This window comes from Zea mays, chromosome 2 (genome assembly GCF_902167145.1).
Source record: "Zea mays cultivar B73 chromosome 2, Zm-B73-REFERENCE-NAM-5.0, whole genome shotgun sequence".
In the NCBI taxonomy this organism is placed as follows: domain Eukaryota; kingdom Viridiplantae; phylum Streptophyta; class Magnoliopsida; order Poales; family Poaceae; genus Zea; species Zea mays.
The window spans coordinates 127,568,000-127,585,405 of record NC_050097.1 but is presented as its reverse complement, the minus strand read 5'-3'; the positions used below and the strand labels follow the sequence as shown (position 1 = coordinate 127,585,405).

General features: G+C 41.3%; 1 protein-coding gene across 1 annotated transcript; it reads right to left on the bottom strand.

Moving 5' to 3' along the window:
- Positions 1-14,951: 14,951 nt before the first annotated feature.
- Positions 14,952-16,791, bottom strand: LOC103646936 (uncharacterized). Its single transcript, XM_008671546.4, has 4 exons — positions 16,655-16,791; positions 16,198-16,578; positions 15,569-16,122; positions 14,952-15,112 (listed from the first exon to the last, which is right to left on the bottom strand). Exons 1-3 carry the CDS (start codon positions 16,731-16,733, stop codon positions 15,572-15,574), a joined length of 1,011 nt encoding a protein of 336 aa, XP_008669768.1. The 5' UTR covers positions 16,734-16,791; the 3' UTR covers positions 14,952-15,112; positions 15,569-15,571.
- Positions 16,792-17,406: the final 615 nt, after the last annotated feature.

Sequence of the window (17,406 nt, the reverse complement as noted above, 5' to 3'; positions counted from 1 at the left end):
CCCTTCGCCATAGCCATCTTTCAAAAGAGCCCCCACAGAATTCCATAACTAACTCGCCATCCACCAAAGGCATAAGACCATTACAATCTATTAGGTCCAGATTTTTGCGGAATAGACCCTGAAGTCCTAAGAAATAATATCCACGGTAATATGGTTCGGACAATAATAAAAGAAAATATGGAAATCAATTTTCATGTATACAGTAATTCTCAAATATTAGAAAATTCATATGTTGTTCATTTTAATTCCGATTGGATTCGTTCAAGTTTTGTTAGCCTCGTAAAAACATTGTCTATGCAATAACAACATTAGTTTCATCATAACACATTCTTATAAATGGATATTGATTAATCTATGTTTAGTGGGTTAAGCTTGCCAATTAAAGATAACATATCTATAATTATAATCTGATTAAAATATGATTTCTAATCAAGTTATAATCATGATTAAAGTTGAGTTAATTATTTATAGAATATTTCTCTCATATGGCATATACTAATCAATTTATAATATAGTTTAATATCTAAATCACATAGATCTTCCATAACTCCTTAATTGTAACTCCGATCTTAGTAGCTCGCGAACCCACGATCCCGTAGCGACGCGTAGATTATTATTATGCAGTTTGTTCTTATGTTTGGTGTGATTTTAATTTTTCCTATACCATGTTTGTTTGTATTGCTACGACTAGGAGCGAGGTTACGAGTCATCTGAAGATCATCCTGGTACCTAGAATCGCAAGTCCCAGGCAAGTTGTGCCCTTGAACATTTCTTTTTACCCAATAATGTTTTTCTTAATCATAATGATCTGCATAGGTTAATTTTGATGGGACCCCAATAGGTTACCCTAGTGTGGCTATCTTTATACCTTGTTTACCACTAAATTTTTGGGTAGTACTTGCTATTGCTTTATGTGGTTTTGGGTTTGGAGATACACATTATTCATGATCATACTTTTATTATCAGTTTGTTATTTACTGTTCATGATAAGATCATTATGTTAATTGGAACATGGACTGGCCACCCGGGAAAACAGTGCTACCACAAGGGTGGTATGGGGCGCCCTTGGCTGACTAATTAGGAAAGCTAGTGGAGGACTACCTTACCCAAAAGGGGCAAGGGCAGTAGGGGAGTGGTCAGTGTAGGGAGGCCCTTGGGTTGATTTTGCTGTGATGGCGGTCAGGCGAGGGGTCCCTGCATTGGACGTCCTAGAAACTGTAGTGGGTTTTCTGAAGCTAGTGGAACTTTGTAAAGGCCTTGTTGTGTTACCCTGCCTCGCTTCCTTTATATAGGTGTATGGGAAGTCGCGATTCCTTGGCAGATGGGTATCATGACTTGTGGGTAAAGATGCACAACCTCTGCAAAGTGTAAAACTGGTATATCAGCCGTGCTCACGGTCATGAGCAGCTCGGACCCTCACATGATTAAATTATGGAATTAAATTCAATTTGTCATATGCATTGCATTGTGGGTGTTGTTATCAATTTTGATCTACTACTTATTTGGGTTGGTATCTACTTATACTTAGTAATTGCTAATAAAATTTTGACCAACTTTAAAAGCAATGCTCGGCTTCAACCATCCTCTTTGGTCAGCCTTACACTTCACATGAGCTCCCACCTTTGGTGAGTTCATTCACATTATTCCCCACAACTTGTAGAGCGATGAACGTATGTGAGCTCACCCTTGTTGTCTCACACCCCCCACAGGTCAAGAACAGGTACCGCAGGATTACGCGCATGAAGGATGATACGATGAGTTCGTGAGTGGTCTAGGCCGTCGTCTCCCAGTCAACTTTGGGTTGCTGGATCGTTGTCTTCATATGATGTAATTATTTATTTGTTTTGTACAAAACTCCGATTATATAATAAAGATGTGATATTCGTTTCTGTACCATGAGTCATCATATGTGTAAGACTTGGTCATAGCTCACATGGTGATTATCTCGCGCCCGGGTCTTGGAGCCCCCGAAACCCGGGTGTGACAAAGACCTTCAGCGGCGTAGGTCGTTACCTTTAAGGGCCTCAAAATTGCTTCATGCACATTGGCCATTCTTTTTTCCTTTCCTAGGAGTTCCCGCTGGAGCGGTTGCTATCTTTGATAGCGCTTGTACCTTCAGCTGTTCTTGCCCATGGCTCTTTTCCGAAGCTAATCCCAAATGAATGGGTGGTGGGGCACTCACCCCAGTTGCCTCGATTCTTTTCATCTCACGCTCAACAATTGCAAAAGTAACATTAGACCAGAAGTGTTTTTGATTCAAATCAATGAAAAAGTATTACCTTCAAAGCTGGGAGGGTCACTTCAGCTGCTTTGGCAACTTCTATCTTTGAAGTCCCTGTAGGAGGTAGTTTTACAGCCATTTCTAAAAAGTATGACTTCGGCCGGTGGGTTAGAATTTTTGTCTTCTTTGGCTTCGACGCGGTGGAGGAAGTCGTCTCTTCAATTTTCCTTTTTATCCTCTGCTTCCGTGCGAGAAAGCAGTAGTCAGGATAGACAAACCCAATAACATCAAACACTCTATTCAACCTTCTTTTTCCGCGAGCACCAAAGGCAGTGTTCATGGCTTCATCTTCAGCCTTTGTATAAGCCCCCAACAACTCCTCACTAGTCGCTTCAATAGCATCAAGCCATTCATCATCTGGCTCACCAAATTGACTTCTATAGCGATAGGTATAGTTCAGGTAACATAGGCCACCTTCGCTTGAGCTAGCAGTCATCTCCTTCGGCATCTCCCATTCGTTACAAGGGGCCACACTTTGAAGGCTATGTGCTCTTGGACCAAGTCTCTAGTACCAATGTAGCTACACACAGTGTTGAAGGCCACCAGGCATGCTTGAGCCTTTTCGCTATTCACGATCAAAGGCCTTCTGATGTCGAAGCGTGATTGTATAGGTCGTTGAATTACATCCTTCACATCCTTCCTCTCAACTAAATCATTCTTAACATAGAACCACTGCTTCATCTAGGACCCTGGCCACTTTTTCCGAAATATTGGAATAGGGCATCTCGTGTCGGAACGATATACGAAGGAGTAACAGCCAAAGTTGCTATGATATTGTTCCTTCCCAACTGCCTTCGTCTGGCAGGATAATTCGTGTATATTGCAGAAGCAGACGTCGTCTGGTTCCAGCCCTTGGCTCCTCATTGCCCAAATAAAAACTCCAACTTTAATCAAAGCTTCGGGAGTAAGATGATGAAGGTATATTTCGAATCTCTTTAGCACTCCAACTAGCATTTTATGCAAGGGAAAGTGAAGGCCAGCCTTCATAAAACTTTTGAATACTACCACTTTGTCTGCTTCAGGAATAGGAACAAAGTTCTCTCCTCCAGCCCTCACTATGGATATATCATGGAAATATTTGCCCTTCATTGCTTCAATATGCCCTTTCTTAATAGTGGATTTTCCAAAAAAAAATATGGCTCGGCCTCCATGGCCGATCTTCGGCGTCCTCTGCACCACTCTTGAAATCAAGGTCATCGCTGCCCTCAGAATCTTTAGATAATCCATCTAGAATCTCATTGGTTATCTTTTCAATATTAGTCTTCTCCATGGATTCGTAAAACCCAGCCAGTGCGGGGTCCTCACTCCTCTTGTCTTCGGTCGTCTCAGCTTTGGTTAAAACAAAAGGCCGAAGCTCGAAAACAGTCGCGGTTACAGTGGTAGCAAGCTAAACAACAAAGCCAACAGAACCTTGATAGCACGAAAACATATTTTATCACAACCCTCATATATATATATATATATATATATATATATATATATATATATGCAAAGCACTACTACAAAGTGACCCGCATGGTTCAGAAGGTTTCGCTATTCTAGCGAAGGGAAGGTGTTTTTTTGGACCTTCGGCTAAAGGCCTTAGTTCGTTTTGCAGTTTGAATTTGTTACAAAGAAACAAACTAATAATACGAGGGGATATTGTTGGGGGCCTTCGTCTTCTGAAGGTCCTCAAAAACACGACTAACCATTTTTTATCAGCATATTACTAAGTGTTACAAGAGCTTCGGAATTAGAGTAGCTTCAACGCAGAACGGTGGAAGCATAACGAAGTTAGTTTCGTCACAACGACACAGGAAGCCGATACAAGGACAAGGTGTTATCCAAGTTGCTAAGTCAAAAGACAATGTTGTTCCTGTGATATTTGTAAACTTTGTGTGTAATCTATGAGGGCATGAATGTAATATCGTACGAAGCTGTACGACTCACTATAAGTAGATGAACAGTGCCCTTCATAAAGTACCTTTTTTACGGACGATGTAATTGTTGTGTAATTCTCTCCCCATGGCATATTTGTTGTAACTCTTCCTGCAACTACCAAAGGTACACTTGTAAAGTTAATTTGAGATAAGAGGAATATATCTGGAAGATATCTTGATTGAGTTATCATATCTGAACTCTTTTGTACTTATACGTTCATTTATACATTCAATACTTACCTTCATTACTGAAGGGGTTACCCCAAAGGGTTAACTCCTTCATGACGAAGGTTATATATCTCTTTAATACTGTGTTGCCTTGTTTTTGATAATGTATGGCGATCGAAAACGAGTGATCAACAACAAGGAATGGTATTCAATTTCTCAAAGAAGGAAATGCATCAATAGTTTATCACACAATTCCTATCACCTAATGCATCATTCAAAGTTGGTGAAACTTTAAAATACAAGGAAAGGTAAATGCATCGGGGCTTGCCTTATGTTGTAGGAGTTTCTGCTTCCTCGCCACAGATGTCGAAGTAAAAGTTATTTTCCACTGGAGGATTCTTGGTCTGAGAAACAATCTCTTCTTCTACTATGTACTCTTATTCATGTTCTATACGTAACAATACAGCTATATGAATGCTTATGCTATGTCATGGATATGCAACTGTATAACAAAAGATACTAAGTTGTGTCTTGAATACAACTTTCCTTCACGGTGCTTATCATCTATAAAGACTTCCTAGCTAGATACCCCTTCTAAGATTAACTTACTAACATTTTTAGGCTAACAAGTGAAGGTAAGTGTACTAAGTTAAATTTTTATTTACAAAAATACCTCTAATTCCTTTGGTATTAAAATGGTTACCCCATTAGACCGTTTACTGATTTTCTAGACAAATAGTGTCCAAACCAATTTAGACTTCATGCAAAATTTATAACCAACATTTTAAGTTTACGCATAAAATTTTATGATTTTTGGGATTACTAAAATATTTCTAAAATTTTGAGAAGCCGTATTTAAGTACCTTTAAATACTACATAATTTAGAGTTTGAAATAAAAATCTTGGAAATATTTTTATTAAATGCTACTTGATTTTAGGAGTCTAACAAAATTGGTCTCATATTTTTACCATTTGCCTACCATTTTCTACAGATTTTGCAAGCAAGCAATAAAAAGAAAAAAATAAAACATGAATAATATTGGGTCGAATTCAGCCCAAAAGGCCTAAGTCCACGCAGAAAACTACGTGCGCGGCTGCGCCCACACCCGCGCTCGCTGATTTGCGCGGAGGCCCCTAGGCATTTGAATAACTAGAAAATAATCCTGGGGCACTATTCATATGTTTCACTAACAACTACACAAAAGTCATCCTATTTCTATTTCTTCATGGCTCCAAATCCTCAACGCCGCTCCGGTCGAACCCCTGGCCGGAGTCGTGGGTTCCCATCGCCGGCGACCTATTCTGGCGGTAGCGAGTACAAAAGCTCCATCTCTAAAGCTATCCGAGCACATCCTATGGACTAATTTGACTAACTTGCCACTAACATGTGTCTGTCCGCGACAATGGCAGAACAAGGACTCCAGCGAGCCCGTTCTGGGTTACATGAGCCGGTAGCGTTCAATCAAATGACTCGAAAAGAAGCAGTGACCTACTAAGGCTATGGTGCTTATGTGAATTTGGACAGAGACAATTCGGAGTGGTCGGTCGACGTGAGCAGTGTCAACGGCGGCGTTCCTTGTGTCAACATCGTGTTCTAAGAGCTATAGCACGGTACCGTTCAATTGACCAAGACCGGGATCATCTAGGGGTCAAAGAGGTACTAAACTGAGAACTAGAGGGACACAAGCTGACCTAGGAAAGGCTAGCCACGACGAGATGTCTCATGACGTCGTTCCGGCCGATTCTAGGGAAATCTGGAATTCACGAGCTATGGTTGATGATCTGAGGTGAGAAGTGGTGCGCTAGGTGCGTAACAAGAGGGCGGAGCAGGGAGGGCACTCAATTTAAAAGGATTGATCGCTTGCTTCGCTAATTTGGGACAGAAGTGCCCACGGCAACGCTCAGATTTTTCACTGAGGTCAGTCGTTGTGACACGCAAAGGCGCAATGGCTCGGGAATGCTTACTTACTGCTCACCACCGTCTCGGGTACGTGGTGAATTAGCCTATGGCATGGCATGACTGGGATCAATGACAGCCATGACGCTATTGGCCGCTCGGCCACGTTGCGGAGCAAGTGAATCACAGTCGTCGAGCCGGTGTTAGAGACCACATTCACCTCCCCCATCTTTTCACGCCAACGTTTATCCACGCCGAGCTTAGCACGATCTTTACCGGCGAGCGCGAATCACGACATGGGGATCGGCGGCGAGGCGCACTGCTTCTATGATCTTTTTTAGGTATTGTACCATGCCATCACTCGTTCACCCGTCTAACAGAGCAAGTTTGGGGGCAATTTACTTCCATTTCCCAATCGCAACATACCCCTCTGTCTTCAGCAAATTTGTTCTCCTATATAACATATTCAACTTTGCCACAGAGATCATGGGCTTAACCTCATTGGATCATCCTTAATTTGACTCCAAAGTCGGACTAGTGCCACGTCAGTCTAGGTTCAGAGTATCCCTTCGACTGACAACCCGACTTTGGGAACATTTTACACTAGGTTCCGTATAGTTTTAGGGCTAAGTCACTTTATCAAATTTGTACTACTATAGTAGCTCTACAACTTTGTTATGGTGACTTATAGCAAACTCCTCATGGTTCAAGAAATGCAAGAGCCCAAAGTTAGCACATCTACACTGAGAGTAGAGATGCTTATGGACTTTTTGCAAATTACTCCAAGTTTCACCACAAAACTTGAAAATCTCCAAATATAAAAGTTGCTTAGTTTTTGTTGCTCTATCACTTTGATATACACTTTTGGCAAAAAGTGCATAAAATATGAAATCACTCTATAAGGCACTAATTAGGGATTTGGGCTCCAAGTTAGGGTTTTGAGTGTCCTAGGGTACATTAATTGCTTAATCTCTCTAAGGTAGTATTTCTTGAACATTTCTACCAACTTGTTAAGATCACTCTTTAGTGTCCACCACATAAAGTCACATGCTTCTAGTCCTTGGAGAGAGACACTCCAACCTAGGGTTAAGAATTCCCTATACCACATCATACCATCCCTCAAGCATCACATCAAATATTTTGCTTTGAAGTTTTAGCCTAGTGAATGCATTCTAAGTATATCATACACAATGTAATGCTAGTGCATATGATGTCATGCCAAAGTTTTAGTTCTTGTAACACTAGAGGTGTTACATCCTTCCCCCCATAAAAGAATCTCGTCCTGAGATTTAAGGCTCCTAGGTAAGTAATGGAAAAATAAATGTGTCACAACTTTATTTCCTAATTTCTCTTACAAGGCAGGGGTGGGTGTGTGGGTCTGCTTTAGCTTTACAACAAAGTACACAAACCTTAAAGGTTACAAAAGCTTGAAACTTAGGAAAATGCTTTTGTAAAAAACCTTTAGATTCCCAAGTAGCCTCCTCTTCCGTATGTTGGTTTCACTATATCTTATAGAACTTGAGTGTCCTTTTTTGAGTAACATGATCCTTTTCCAAATTAACTTCTGATATATCTATGGTTTGATCGGGGACTCGAAGACACTTCTTCAGTTGTGATACGTGGAACACATTGTGCACATCAGATAATGACTCTGGTAGTCAAAGTTTGTACGCAACATGCCCACATCGTTCGAGAACAGTGAATGGACCAATGTATCAGGATGCTAACTTTCCTTTAACTCTGAAATGATTAACTCCCTTCATTGGTGATACTTTTAAGTACACGTAATCCCCAACTTGAAAGATTAATGGTCGGTGTCGTTTATCTGCATAGTTCTTCTGATGTGCTTGAGCTTCTCTTAAGTTGTGCCACATGTGCTGAACCTTTTTTTTCTGTTTCTTTGACCAAATCAGGTCTGAAAAATCATCAGTCTCCTAGCTCTGACCAGTTCAAGGGTGTCCTACATCATCGACCATATAGAGCTTCAAATGGTGCCATTTTGATACTCTCTTGATAGCTGTTATTGTAGGAAAATTCTGCGAGAGGCAGAGAGTCGTCCCACTTTTTCGGAAATTCCAAAACACACGCTTGCAACATAACTTCCAAAAATTTATTCACGCTTTATGTTTGCCCACTTGTTTGGGTATAACACCCAAAATCTTAACCTATGAGTTAAGGAAATCCTTTAGAAAATAATAATAATAATAAATATAATCATCAAAATAAGTGCCCTTGATAAGTGATTGAACTTTAGAATCCCCCCTTTTATAAGATAAACGCTCATAATAGAATAATATTAGCTAAATCATAACAGAATGAAGATTAGACATTGGAAAAAGTTTTCTATCAAAACAAAGGGATATGAACTTTAGAATATACCTTTAATTTGACTACACACCCAAAATAATATTATATCGAAATAAATGTGGTGTGTATTTCATGTTGAAAGCATTACCTAAAATAAAATAATAATAATAAATAAAGTAACTACATAGATTAATATATTTATTGCACATCAGGTTGGTGTTCCATTTGTGCATTAGACTTGAACTTAAATTTAGAACAGATTTGAATTCAAATTTGAATTGAAAAGAGAATGGAAAATAAAAGAACAAAAAGAGAAAAATGGAAAAGCACTCGTATTGGGTAGTGGCAGCACTGTCGGCCCACCTCACTTGTCCCCTCTCGCGGCCCAGCTAGAAAAGCCTAGGCGCCGCGTTCACTGGTGTGTGGGGCCCGTGCGCCAGCAGACATCACTATGCCGCGCGCCATCACCGCCAGGTGGGCCCCGTTGCTTAGCTCGATCTTCTTCCTCCCTGCGCAGCGACGGACTCGGAACCGTGGGATTCCGTGGGTTGCACGGATCTCGCTGTACCGTTCTCTGGCCTGGGTGTATAAATATCGAGTTCTCGCGCTCCCTGATGCACCCAATTCTAGCACCTAAGAGCCGCTTGGAACTGTAATTGCCGTTGTGGTGAGTGACATCGACGCCACGCGCCACCCCCTTGCTCGCCATCGACATACCGCACCGTTCGGAGCTCTAAGGTTGTCCTAGAAGCGTCACTGTGCCAAGTGGAAGGTGTAGCCCCGCATACGAGTTACTCCACAGGCGGGGGAGTCCGGGAATTCCTCGCTGGAGCTTGCGCCCAATCTCTCTCCCGCACCTCCCCGTGGCTTGCTTCCGCCATAGTTCTGCCTGCTCGGTAAGCCACCTCACTGTGTTCGCCATTGTGTGCACGCTGTTTAGGTTGTCTTGGGTGGGGAGTTTGTTCGCCAACGGGCCATTTTGGCCGTCGCCAGCAAGCTCGCCACCACGGAGGCACCGAGCGCCACCACGGGCTGACTGTGGGGAGAATGGGAATGTAGGGCGAGCTATCAACCATTGATCGCGGTTTGGACGGTTCCGTTTAGCGCACATACCCTTTCGCCACTACGGATCTAGGACATTGAATCGTGATCGTGCGGTTTAGGGCGCTCGCTGGTTCATAATGGGCCAGATCTAATCCTGGCCATCTGTGCAATCCAACGACTAATATAGATTGGTACCCTTTCGCAATGGCTTTATGCTAAATGAACCCGCCGTCCTTCACAAGTCAAAACAAATTGCAACCAAACCCAGAAAATTATGCCTTAGCCCCTATGTTTTCGGGAATTAATGCCCACAGTGCAAGGATTAAAGAAAAATGAGTAAATTTAATAAAGAAAATGATTTTTAGTATAAAAATAATTCTAGAAACTTGTTTAATTCATATTTAATCCATTTTAACTCCTTTTTGATCCATTCCAGTTGCATTAGATTCATAATAATATTTTTTATCATCTAGTAATTTTATTTTGTTATGAAACATAAGTTAAAATTATGCACTTTAATTTCTTTTGTACCATACATTTAAATCTTCAGAAAATCATAACTCGTTAACCGTAACTCCAAATTTAGTGGTTCTCGAACCTAGAATCTCGTTTGGATGCATAGAACATTATTATGAAGTTTGTTCTTATGTTTGGTGTGATGTTAATTTTGCCCATACCATGTTTGTTTGTATTGCTACGACTAGCAGCGAGGTTACGAGAATCTTGAAGACCAAATTGGTACCTGGGGATCTCAAGTCCAAGACAAGTTGTGCCCTTGATCACTTTTCTTTACCCAATAATGTTTCTGTTAATCACGGTGACATGCTCAGGTTAATCTGATGGGACCTAAAAGGTTTCTCTAGACTTGTTTATCCTACACCTTATTTACTACTGAACTTTTAGGTACTTTTGCTATTGTTGTACCTGGTTTTGGGATTAATATTACATTATGATCATGTTCCAGTTATACTGTTGTTTTAATTATTGTTCATGACAAGATCATTGTGTTAATTAGAACATGGTGCTTAACTTGAGATATCCGTGCTACCACAAGGGTGGAATGGGATGCCCTTGGCTGACTAATTAGGAAAGCTAGTGGAGGACTACCTTACCCGAAAGGGGCAAGGGCGGTAGAGGAGCTGCGTATAGGGAGGTCCTCGGGTCGATCATGCTGCGATGGCTTTTCGGACGAGGGATTCCTATATTGCCCTTCTTAGAAACCGTAGCGGGTTTTCGGAAGCTAGTGGAACTTTGTAAAGACCTCATAGTGGATCCCTAGCCATTCACCTCAGAAGTGTCTAAGGGTCTAGCTAACCCTGGCTAGACGGGATACATGACTTGTGGGTAAAGGGCGCAACCTCTGCAGAGTGTAAAACTAGTTTATTTTTCGTGCTCGCGGTCATGAGCAGCTCAGGACTCTCGCATGATTAATCTATGGAACTAAACTTAATTCGTCAAATGCATTGCATTGTGGGTGTTGTTATTAATTTGATCTCTTACTTATTTTGGTTGGTATCTACTTATACTTAGTAACTGCTAATAAAATTTTGACCAACTCTAAAAGCAATGCTTAGCTTTAACCATCTCCTTTGGTAAGCCTTACACTTCACATGAGCTCCCACCTTTGGTGAGTTCATGCACATTATTCCCCACAACTTGTTGAGCAATGAACGTATGTGAGCTCACCCTTGCTGTACTCACATCCCCCAGGTCAAGAACAGGTACCACAGGATGACGTGCACGAAAGATGATGTGATGAGTTCGTGAATGGTCTAGGCCGTCGTCTCCCAGCCAAATTTGTGTTGCTGGATCGTTGTCTTCGCATGATGTAATTATTTAACTATTTTGTACAGAACTCCATTATATATAAATGATGTGACATTTGTTTCTGTACCATGAGTCATCATATGTGTGAGACTTGATCCTACGACACTTGGTGATTATTTTGCGCTCGGGTTTTGGACCCCTAAAACCCGGGTGTGACACTGGGGATGATAGGCCGAACTATGGAGCAATTTAGTACCCAAAGACTTGTGTAACTCTTCCCAAAATTTGGATACAAATGGTGGTCCTCGGTCCGGCACTATTGTCCTTGGCACTCCTTGCAAACTCAAAATACGAGCAACATATAATTGAGCATATGTAAGAACTAGATAATATGTTTTGATTGGAAGAAAATGAGCTGTCTTTGTAAGCCGATCCACTATAACCCAAATAGAATCATATCCTTTGGATGTTTGGGGTAATCCGATAACAAAATCCATGCTTATGTCATCCCATTTCAATGTTGGGAAATGTAATGATTGTAGGGGTCCAGCAGTCTTCATGTGCACTGCCTTCACTCGTTGACAAGTGTCGCACTTTGCCACATAACAGGCAATTTCTATCTTCTTTTTAGTCCACCAATAATGTTGTTTCAAATATTGGTACATCTTTGTACTTCTGGGATGAATAGAGTACCGACTGAGATGGGCTTCATCCAAGATCTGTTGACAAAGTTCAACATCCTTAGACACCACTATACGGTCTTTAAACCATAGCACCCCTTGGTCATCCTTCCTGAAACAAGTGGCTTTACCAACTTCCATTTTCTCTTGAATATCCTTCATACCCTTATCAATCTTGTGAGCATCTACAATCCTCTATTGAAGGATATAATCAAGCTTTAGCTGCATCAAAGTCCCTTGTTGTACTATACCCAAATTTAGTCTTTCCATTTCCTGGCATAAGGTAGTGGTAGGGAACCTCACAGTAAGGCTATGGCAAGACGCTTTACGACTTAAGGCATCAGCCACTACATTAGCTTTTCCCGGATGATAATGAATCTCTAGATCATAATCCTTGATTAGCTCGAGCCATCTTCTTTGTCTCATGCTCAACTTTGACTGGGTAAAAATGTACTTTAGACTCTTATGACCAGTATATATATGACATACATTTCGCAGCAGATAATGACGCTAGATTTTAAGGGCATGCATATGTAACACCCTAGGTGTTATTGCACGTTCAACAGTGAATATGGATTTAAGCAGAATATATCAAGTAAAAATCAAGCTCTATATATCATATTCATCTTTGTTATCACGGTTATCCGAAAGATCCTTCGGAGTTTGGGATTTACCCATCTCATGATGCGGTGAATCCTATGCCGATTGAGTTGCTCATCTAAAGCGAATACGAATTTAGAAGCTCGACCTACTCTCGCGACTTCTGTCTGAAGTGAAAAGATTTTGTAACTAGAAATTAAATTGTCGTATAAGACGCCGGGACCTGAGTCGTTAAGCCGCTCGGTTTTGCGAAGATGAATTTCAGATACGCTTGATTTATGCAATCTGGAATGCGCACATTGCCAAGAAAAACGTGTGCAAGAGTAATAATTGGGTTTCTTTTTCCAGTGTGTTGTCCTCAGCAAAGAAATCAATGGTGTTCGGAGAATAGATAAATTTTCATCTGATTTTAACTAAATCAAACCCCATCTAAATATCAAAGCTGATGTTCCTTGGTTTGGTCTGTTTGTTTTACGCTCTGATCCAACTGTTCGGGTAGCGAGCGGATTTTTGTTTAGTTTCAGATTAATTAAATACAATCTAAACTATCACGATAACGTTTAAATCTGGCCCATTAAAAATTTCTTAAAACTTACCGTGGAGCTCGGATATATGCACACGTTTGTGTTAAAATAAAAGAAAGAATAGGAAAATAAAATGGAAAAAATATCTTTCTCTCTTATGCGAGTATGGATATTTTGCTGGAAAATTCATTCACGTCTTCCTCCCTCCGTTGCTATACTGAGCATGCACTTTTCTTTGGAAAAAATCTCGTTTCTTGAGCTGACTCGGCTCGACTTGTTAAGAAACCGATCTAGAGAACCAGTTCGGCTCGTTTGCAAGCTCGAGCTGGCTCGTTTAGCTCACAAGACACAACAAAAAATAATACAAATATATATATACATCAATATAATCAATTGCTAGTTAACTTCATACTAATTTAACACTATAAAAGACTAACAATACTCATAATTTTATATATCACATCATTTAAACCCTAAACTCACATAGTTCATCACTTATTAATTTATCCAATATAAGTATAGACTTTGTTATACAGATAAATGCTAGCTCATTCGAACTAACGAGCTGACTCGAGCTCATGTCAAGCTCGTTAACGAACTGAGCTGAGATGTTAGTTCAGCTCGTGATAAAATTGAAACGAGCCGAGTCGAGCCGAACCGAGCTGGCCACGAGTCGAGTGAGCTCATGAGCCACGAGTATTTTGTCCAGCCCTAAGCGCAGGTGCTCATCTCCCAGCCTTTCCATCTCGGCCATCATCCCTAGCACTAGCGCGCTAGCTTTGCCTGCCCCATGCCGCACGTTTGTCCATGTGTCGACGCCGTGCTCGTGCCCTCTTCCTGTCATCGCGTTTTTCCCTGAACGTGAGTGCTTCAGCTGCCCGTCGTCGAGCTCTCCATCGCTGTTCCTTGGCGCACACATCTCCCTTGCTTGTGTCGCTTGGCCCGCGCTCTATGCGCCCAGGCGTCTTCAACCTCCAGTATCTCCATCTCCTGCCCGGCATTATTCTTTCTCAACTCCATGGCCACAGCCATCTGAAGCATCTCCGACCGCCGTGGTGTTTTATGCCGGTGTGCCGCCGGCCGCTGTGAGCTCTATCTCGAGCTCGTCTCTGTCTATCCCAGCCTAGCGCGCCACCTTCATCACCTTACCGGACCGCTATTCCTTGCCATGATGCCCCGTCGTGCCTCACTACTCCTCACTGGCGTCCTTGCCACCGTGCTAGTGCTCGCGCGCCAGGCCATGAGCCTAACTCCATCGCGTGGGCCGATGGCCGTGGTTGTCGCATCCCCTCACCTTTCCGTGGTCGGGCTAGCCGTTGTCGCTAGCTCGTCTCCACGCCGACGAGCTTATCGGGCTGCACTACGGACGCATCTCTTCTTGCTTGACTCTGCCCTCACGCCGTGATCTCACATCTGCTTGTCCCCATGGCGCCAGAACGGCTTCACGTCAGCAACCATGCGGCCGACGTCAGCGGTCAGGACAACAGGTATGATGTTCGGAAAATAGATTGTGATCGACGTCATATAAATCCATGTTAGGCCTTGTTCGACACGCTAGTATTTAATACATATTGGAATCCAATACACGGTGGGATTGAGTGAATCCATCCCATGTCACTTAAACCATGTGTGTTTCAATTACAGCTGGAATTTAATACATGGCTAATTTTCCATTGTTTGGTTACACCACATGGATACATTAATTTGTTGCATGCATATAAAAAGATCAGTGCCCATCGTATTAGGTCTGTGAAGCGGATGAAATTTGAAGCATCAAAATCAGAAGTTGGCCACTCATTGTCTCTTATTACATTACAATAGAGTGTGTGCATTTAGATTAAGAACAAACCAAAGGGAGATAGCTAATGTTTCATTTGAACAATATAACATACTGTCTATCCAACAAGCAATTCAGAGGACTCCACCTGCAAGGGAATGCAACTGTTAAACGCTAGAATTTCTCCACGCATTTTAATAATTTCATATCAAACATAAACATGCTAGACCATATTGGTATTTTCGAGTTAAATCACATATTTGCTCATAGCCCAAGATTGATAGGGAAATGACAAACATGTCTAATAATCTAAAAAGAAAGCAGTTCACGAAAGAATTGTGCTTTGTTTGCAACTAAAATAGGAAAATAGGAAATAAATCATAAGGGAAAATAGGAAATGCTCAAATAAACCATAAGCAATTCATTATTATTATGGTGTTCAAATAGATTTTAAGAGAAAATAGGAAATGTTCAAGCATCTAGCTAGTGACTGCATAGCAGAAGGAAATGCCCAAGGATGCTTGCAGGCTAGTAGTCAACCTAGGAAGAGATGCAAGCCTCAAAAAGTTAGTGGGAAGAGAAGAGGGAAAGGACGAGAGCATACCAGCTAAGCCATCTCGTTTCTCAGCCAAATCAGTGCAGACTCGACATCATCATCGCATGCACTCAAGAAAATTTGCCTGTTGTCAAGGTCCTTGAAGACATTGTAGGCTTTCGCTTTTTCCTCCTTTGTAACTTCCATTGTACCAATAATGGATATGCACTTCTTGATTGAGAAGTCTGCAGCTTGACTCACTTCCTTTTCCTCCCTCTCTTTTGCTAGTTGTGTGTCTTCTTCCTCAGCTTGCTTCATTCTCATGTCAATGTATCTTCCCATTATTCCTTCTAGGTTATCGCCCTTTTTATGCCTCTTTGTCCTTGTTTCTTCATTGTTCCCTCTTGTAGCAGTAGTCCTTCTCTGCGGCACCGGATCATGCCTTTCACCTGTTGCATCTCCTGCCTCAACAACATGGACATCATCTTCTTCATGTGCCGGCAAGGTTTCTTCCACTTCATCTTGTTCATGTTGTATGTTGAGAAACTCATCTCTATTTCCTACTTGAGTAAGATCGGGAAGTTGGGTGGAGGTGTAGTTGTAGGTCCCTTCAGCTGTTTGCCCTGCACAATTAAGTTTTACTAAAAAGGGTAGACAACATAACATATTGGAAAAATGGACGTTGTAATGAGACTAACCATCATAAAGCTCCCCCAAGGCCTCATATAGAGGAAAAGACTTGTTGCGGAACTTTTTAGCCTTAGGATGAGAAGTCAGTATATTTTTCCATAAAGCTGGGTCAGCCGTAATCCTCCCTGTCTTCTCATCAAAATGAGCTCCACTTTGATTCTTTGCATCCTTTAGCAACCTATAGTCCCTTTTCAATTCTCTTTCCTTATCTTGTATTTGTGTCTTTGTGAAATAGACATATTGTTCCCTCTGATGAAATTCCTTGACAATTTTGTTCCATGCTTCTGTTGTCCATCCATTTTGACCCCTATAATCAGCTATCTTGTGCTCATGCAACAGGTCCACAAGAGTCTTCTCTAGAGTTGAGTTCCAAGAGGCTCTTAATTTCTCTACACAAGACAAGGAAGAAACATTAGTTGTAGAATTCCAAGAGGCGCTTAATATCTCTTAAGTCTAGTTGCATACCTTTTGGAGAACCTCCATGTTTTCTTGGATCAACAGCTTTAGGAGAAGGCTTCTTTGTTGCACTTTTTGATAAGAGCATGTTGATTCATGGAGAACCCCTTCCAAACATGTTAATTAATATTATATAACACAATGAGAAATAGTTAGCTGAAATTTCTATGCTTAAAACAGGTAGCTGAAAACAGTTAGCTAAAAACAGTTAGCTGAAAACAGTTAGCTGAAAATAGTTAGCTGAAAACAGTTAGCTGAAAACAGTTAGCTGAAAACAGTTAGCTGAAAACAGTTAGCTGAAAATAGAGCAACATATGGTCTATTCCAAACTAAACCAGAATACATGAGGGCTAATAGATGTGCCAGAATACATGAGGGCTAATATTCCAAACTAATTTCTATGCACTTGGTAATCATTCCACATTTCTTGTGCTATTGCATCTCTAAGATTATTTCCTTGGACATTTACTTGATCGTTGCCTTGATCGCCATGCGGTAGATCAACAAAGTTTTGTGGCGAGATATTATCTGGTTGATTATCTAACCATTCCTCATCCCCTTTGAGTGACCGAATAATATTGTGAAGTACAGTAGCTGCTACTGGTATTTTCACTTGATTCCTTATTTTGTGAAATGTGGCAGCTTTTAGAATGGGAAAGCGCTTCTTCACAACCCCCAAAGTCCTTTCAACATGATTCCTCAACTTTTATCCTTGTGTCACGTACCAACCTTTCCTTCCTAAGATAGCTGGCTAGGGCTCT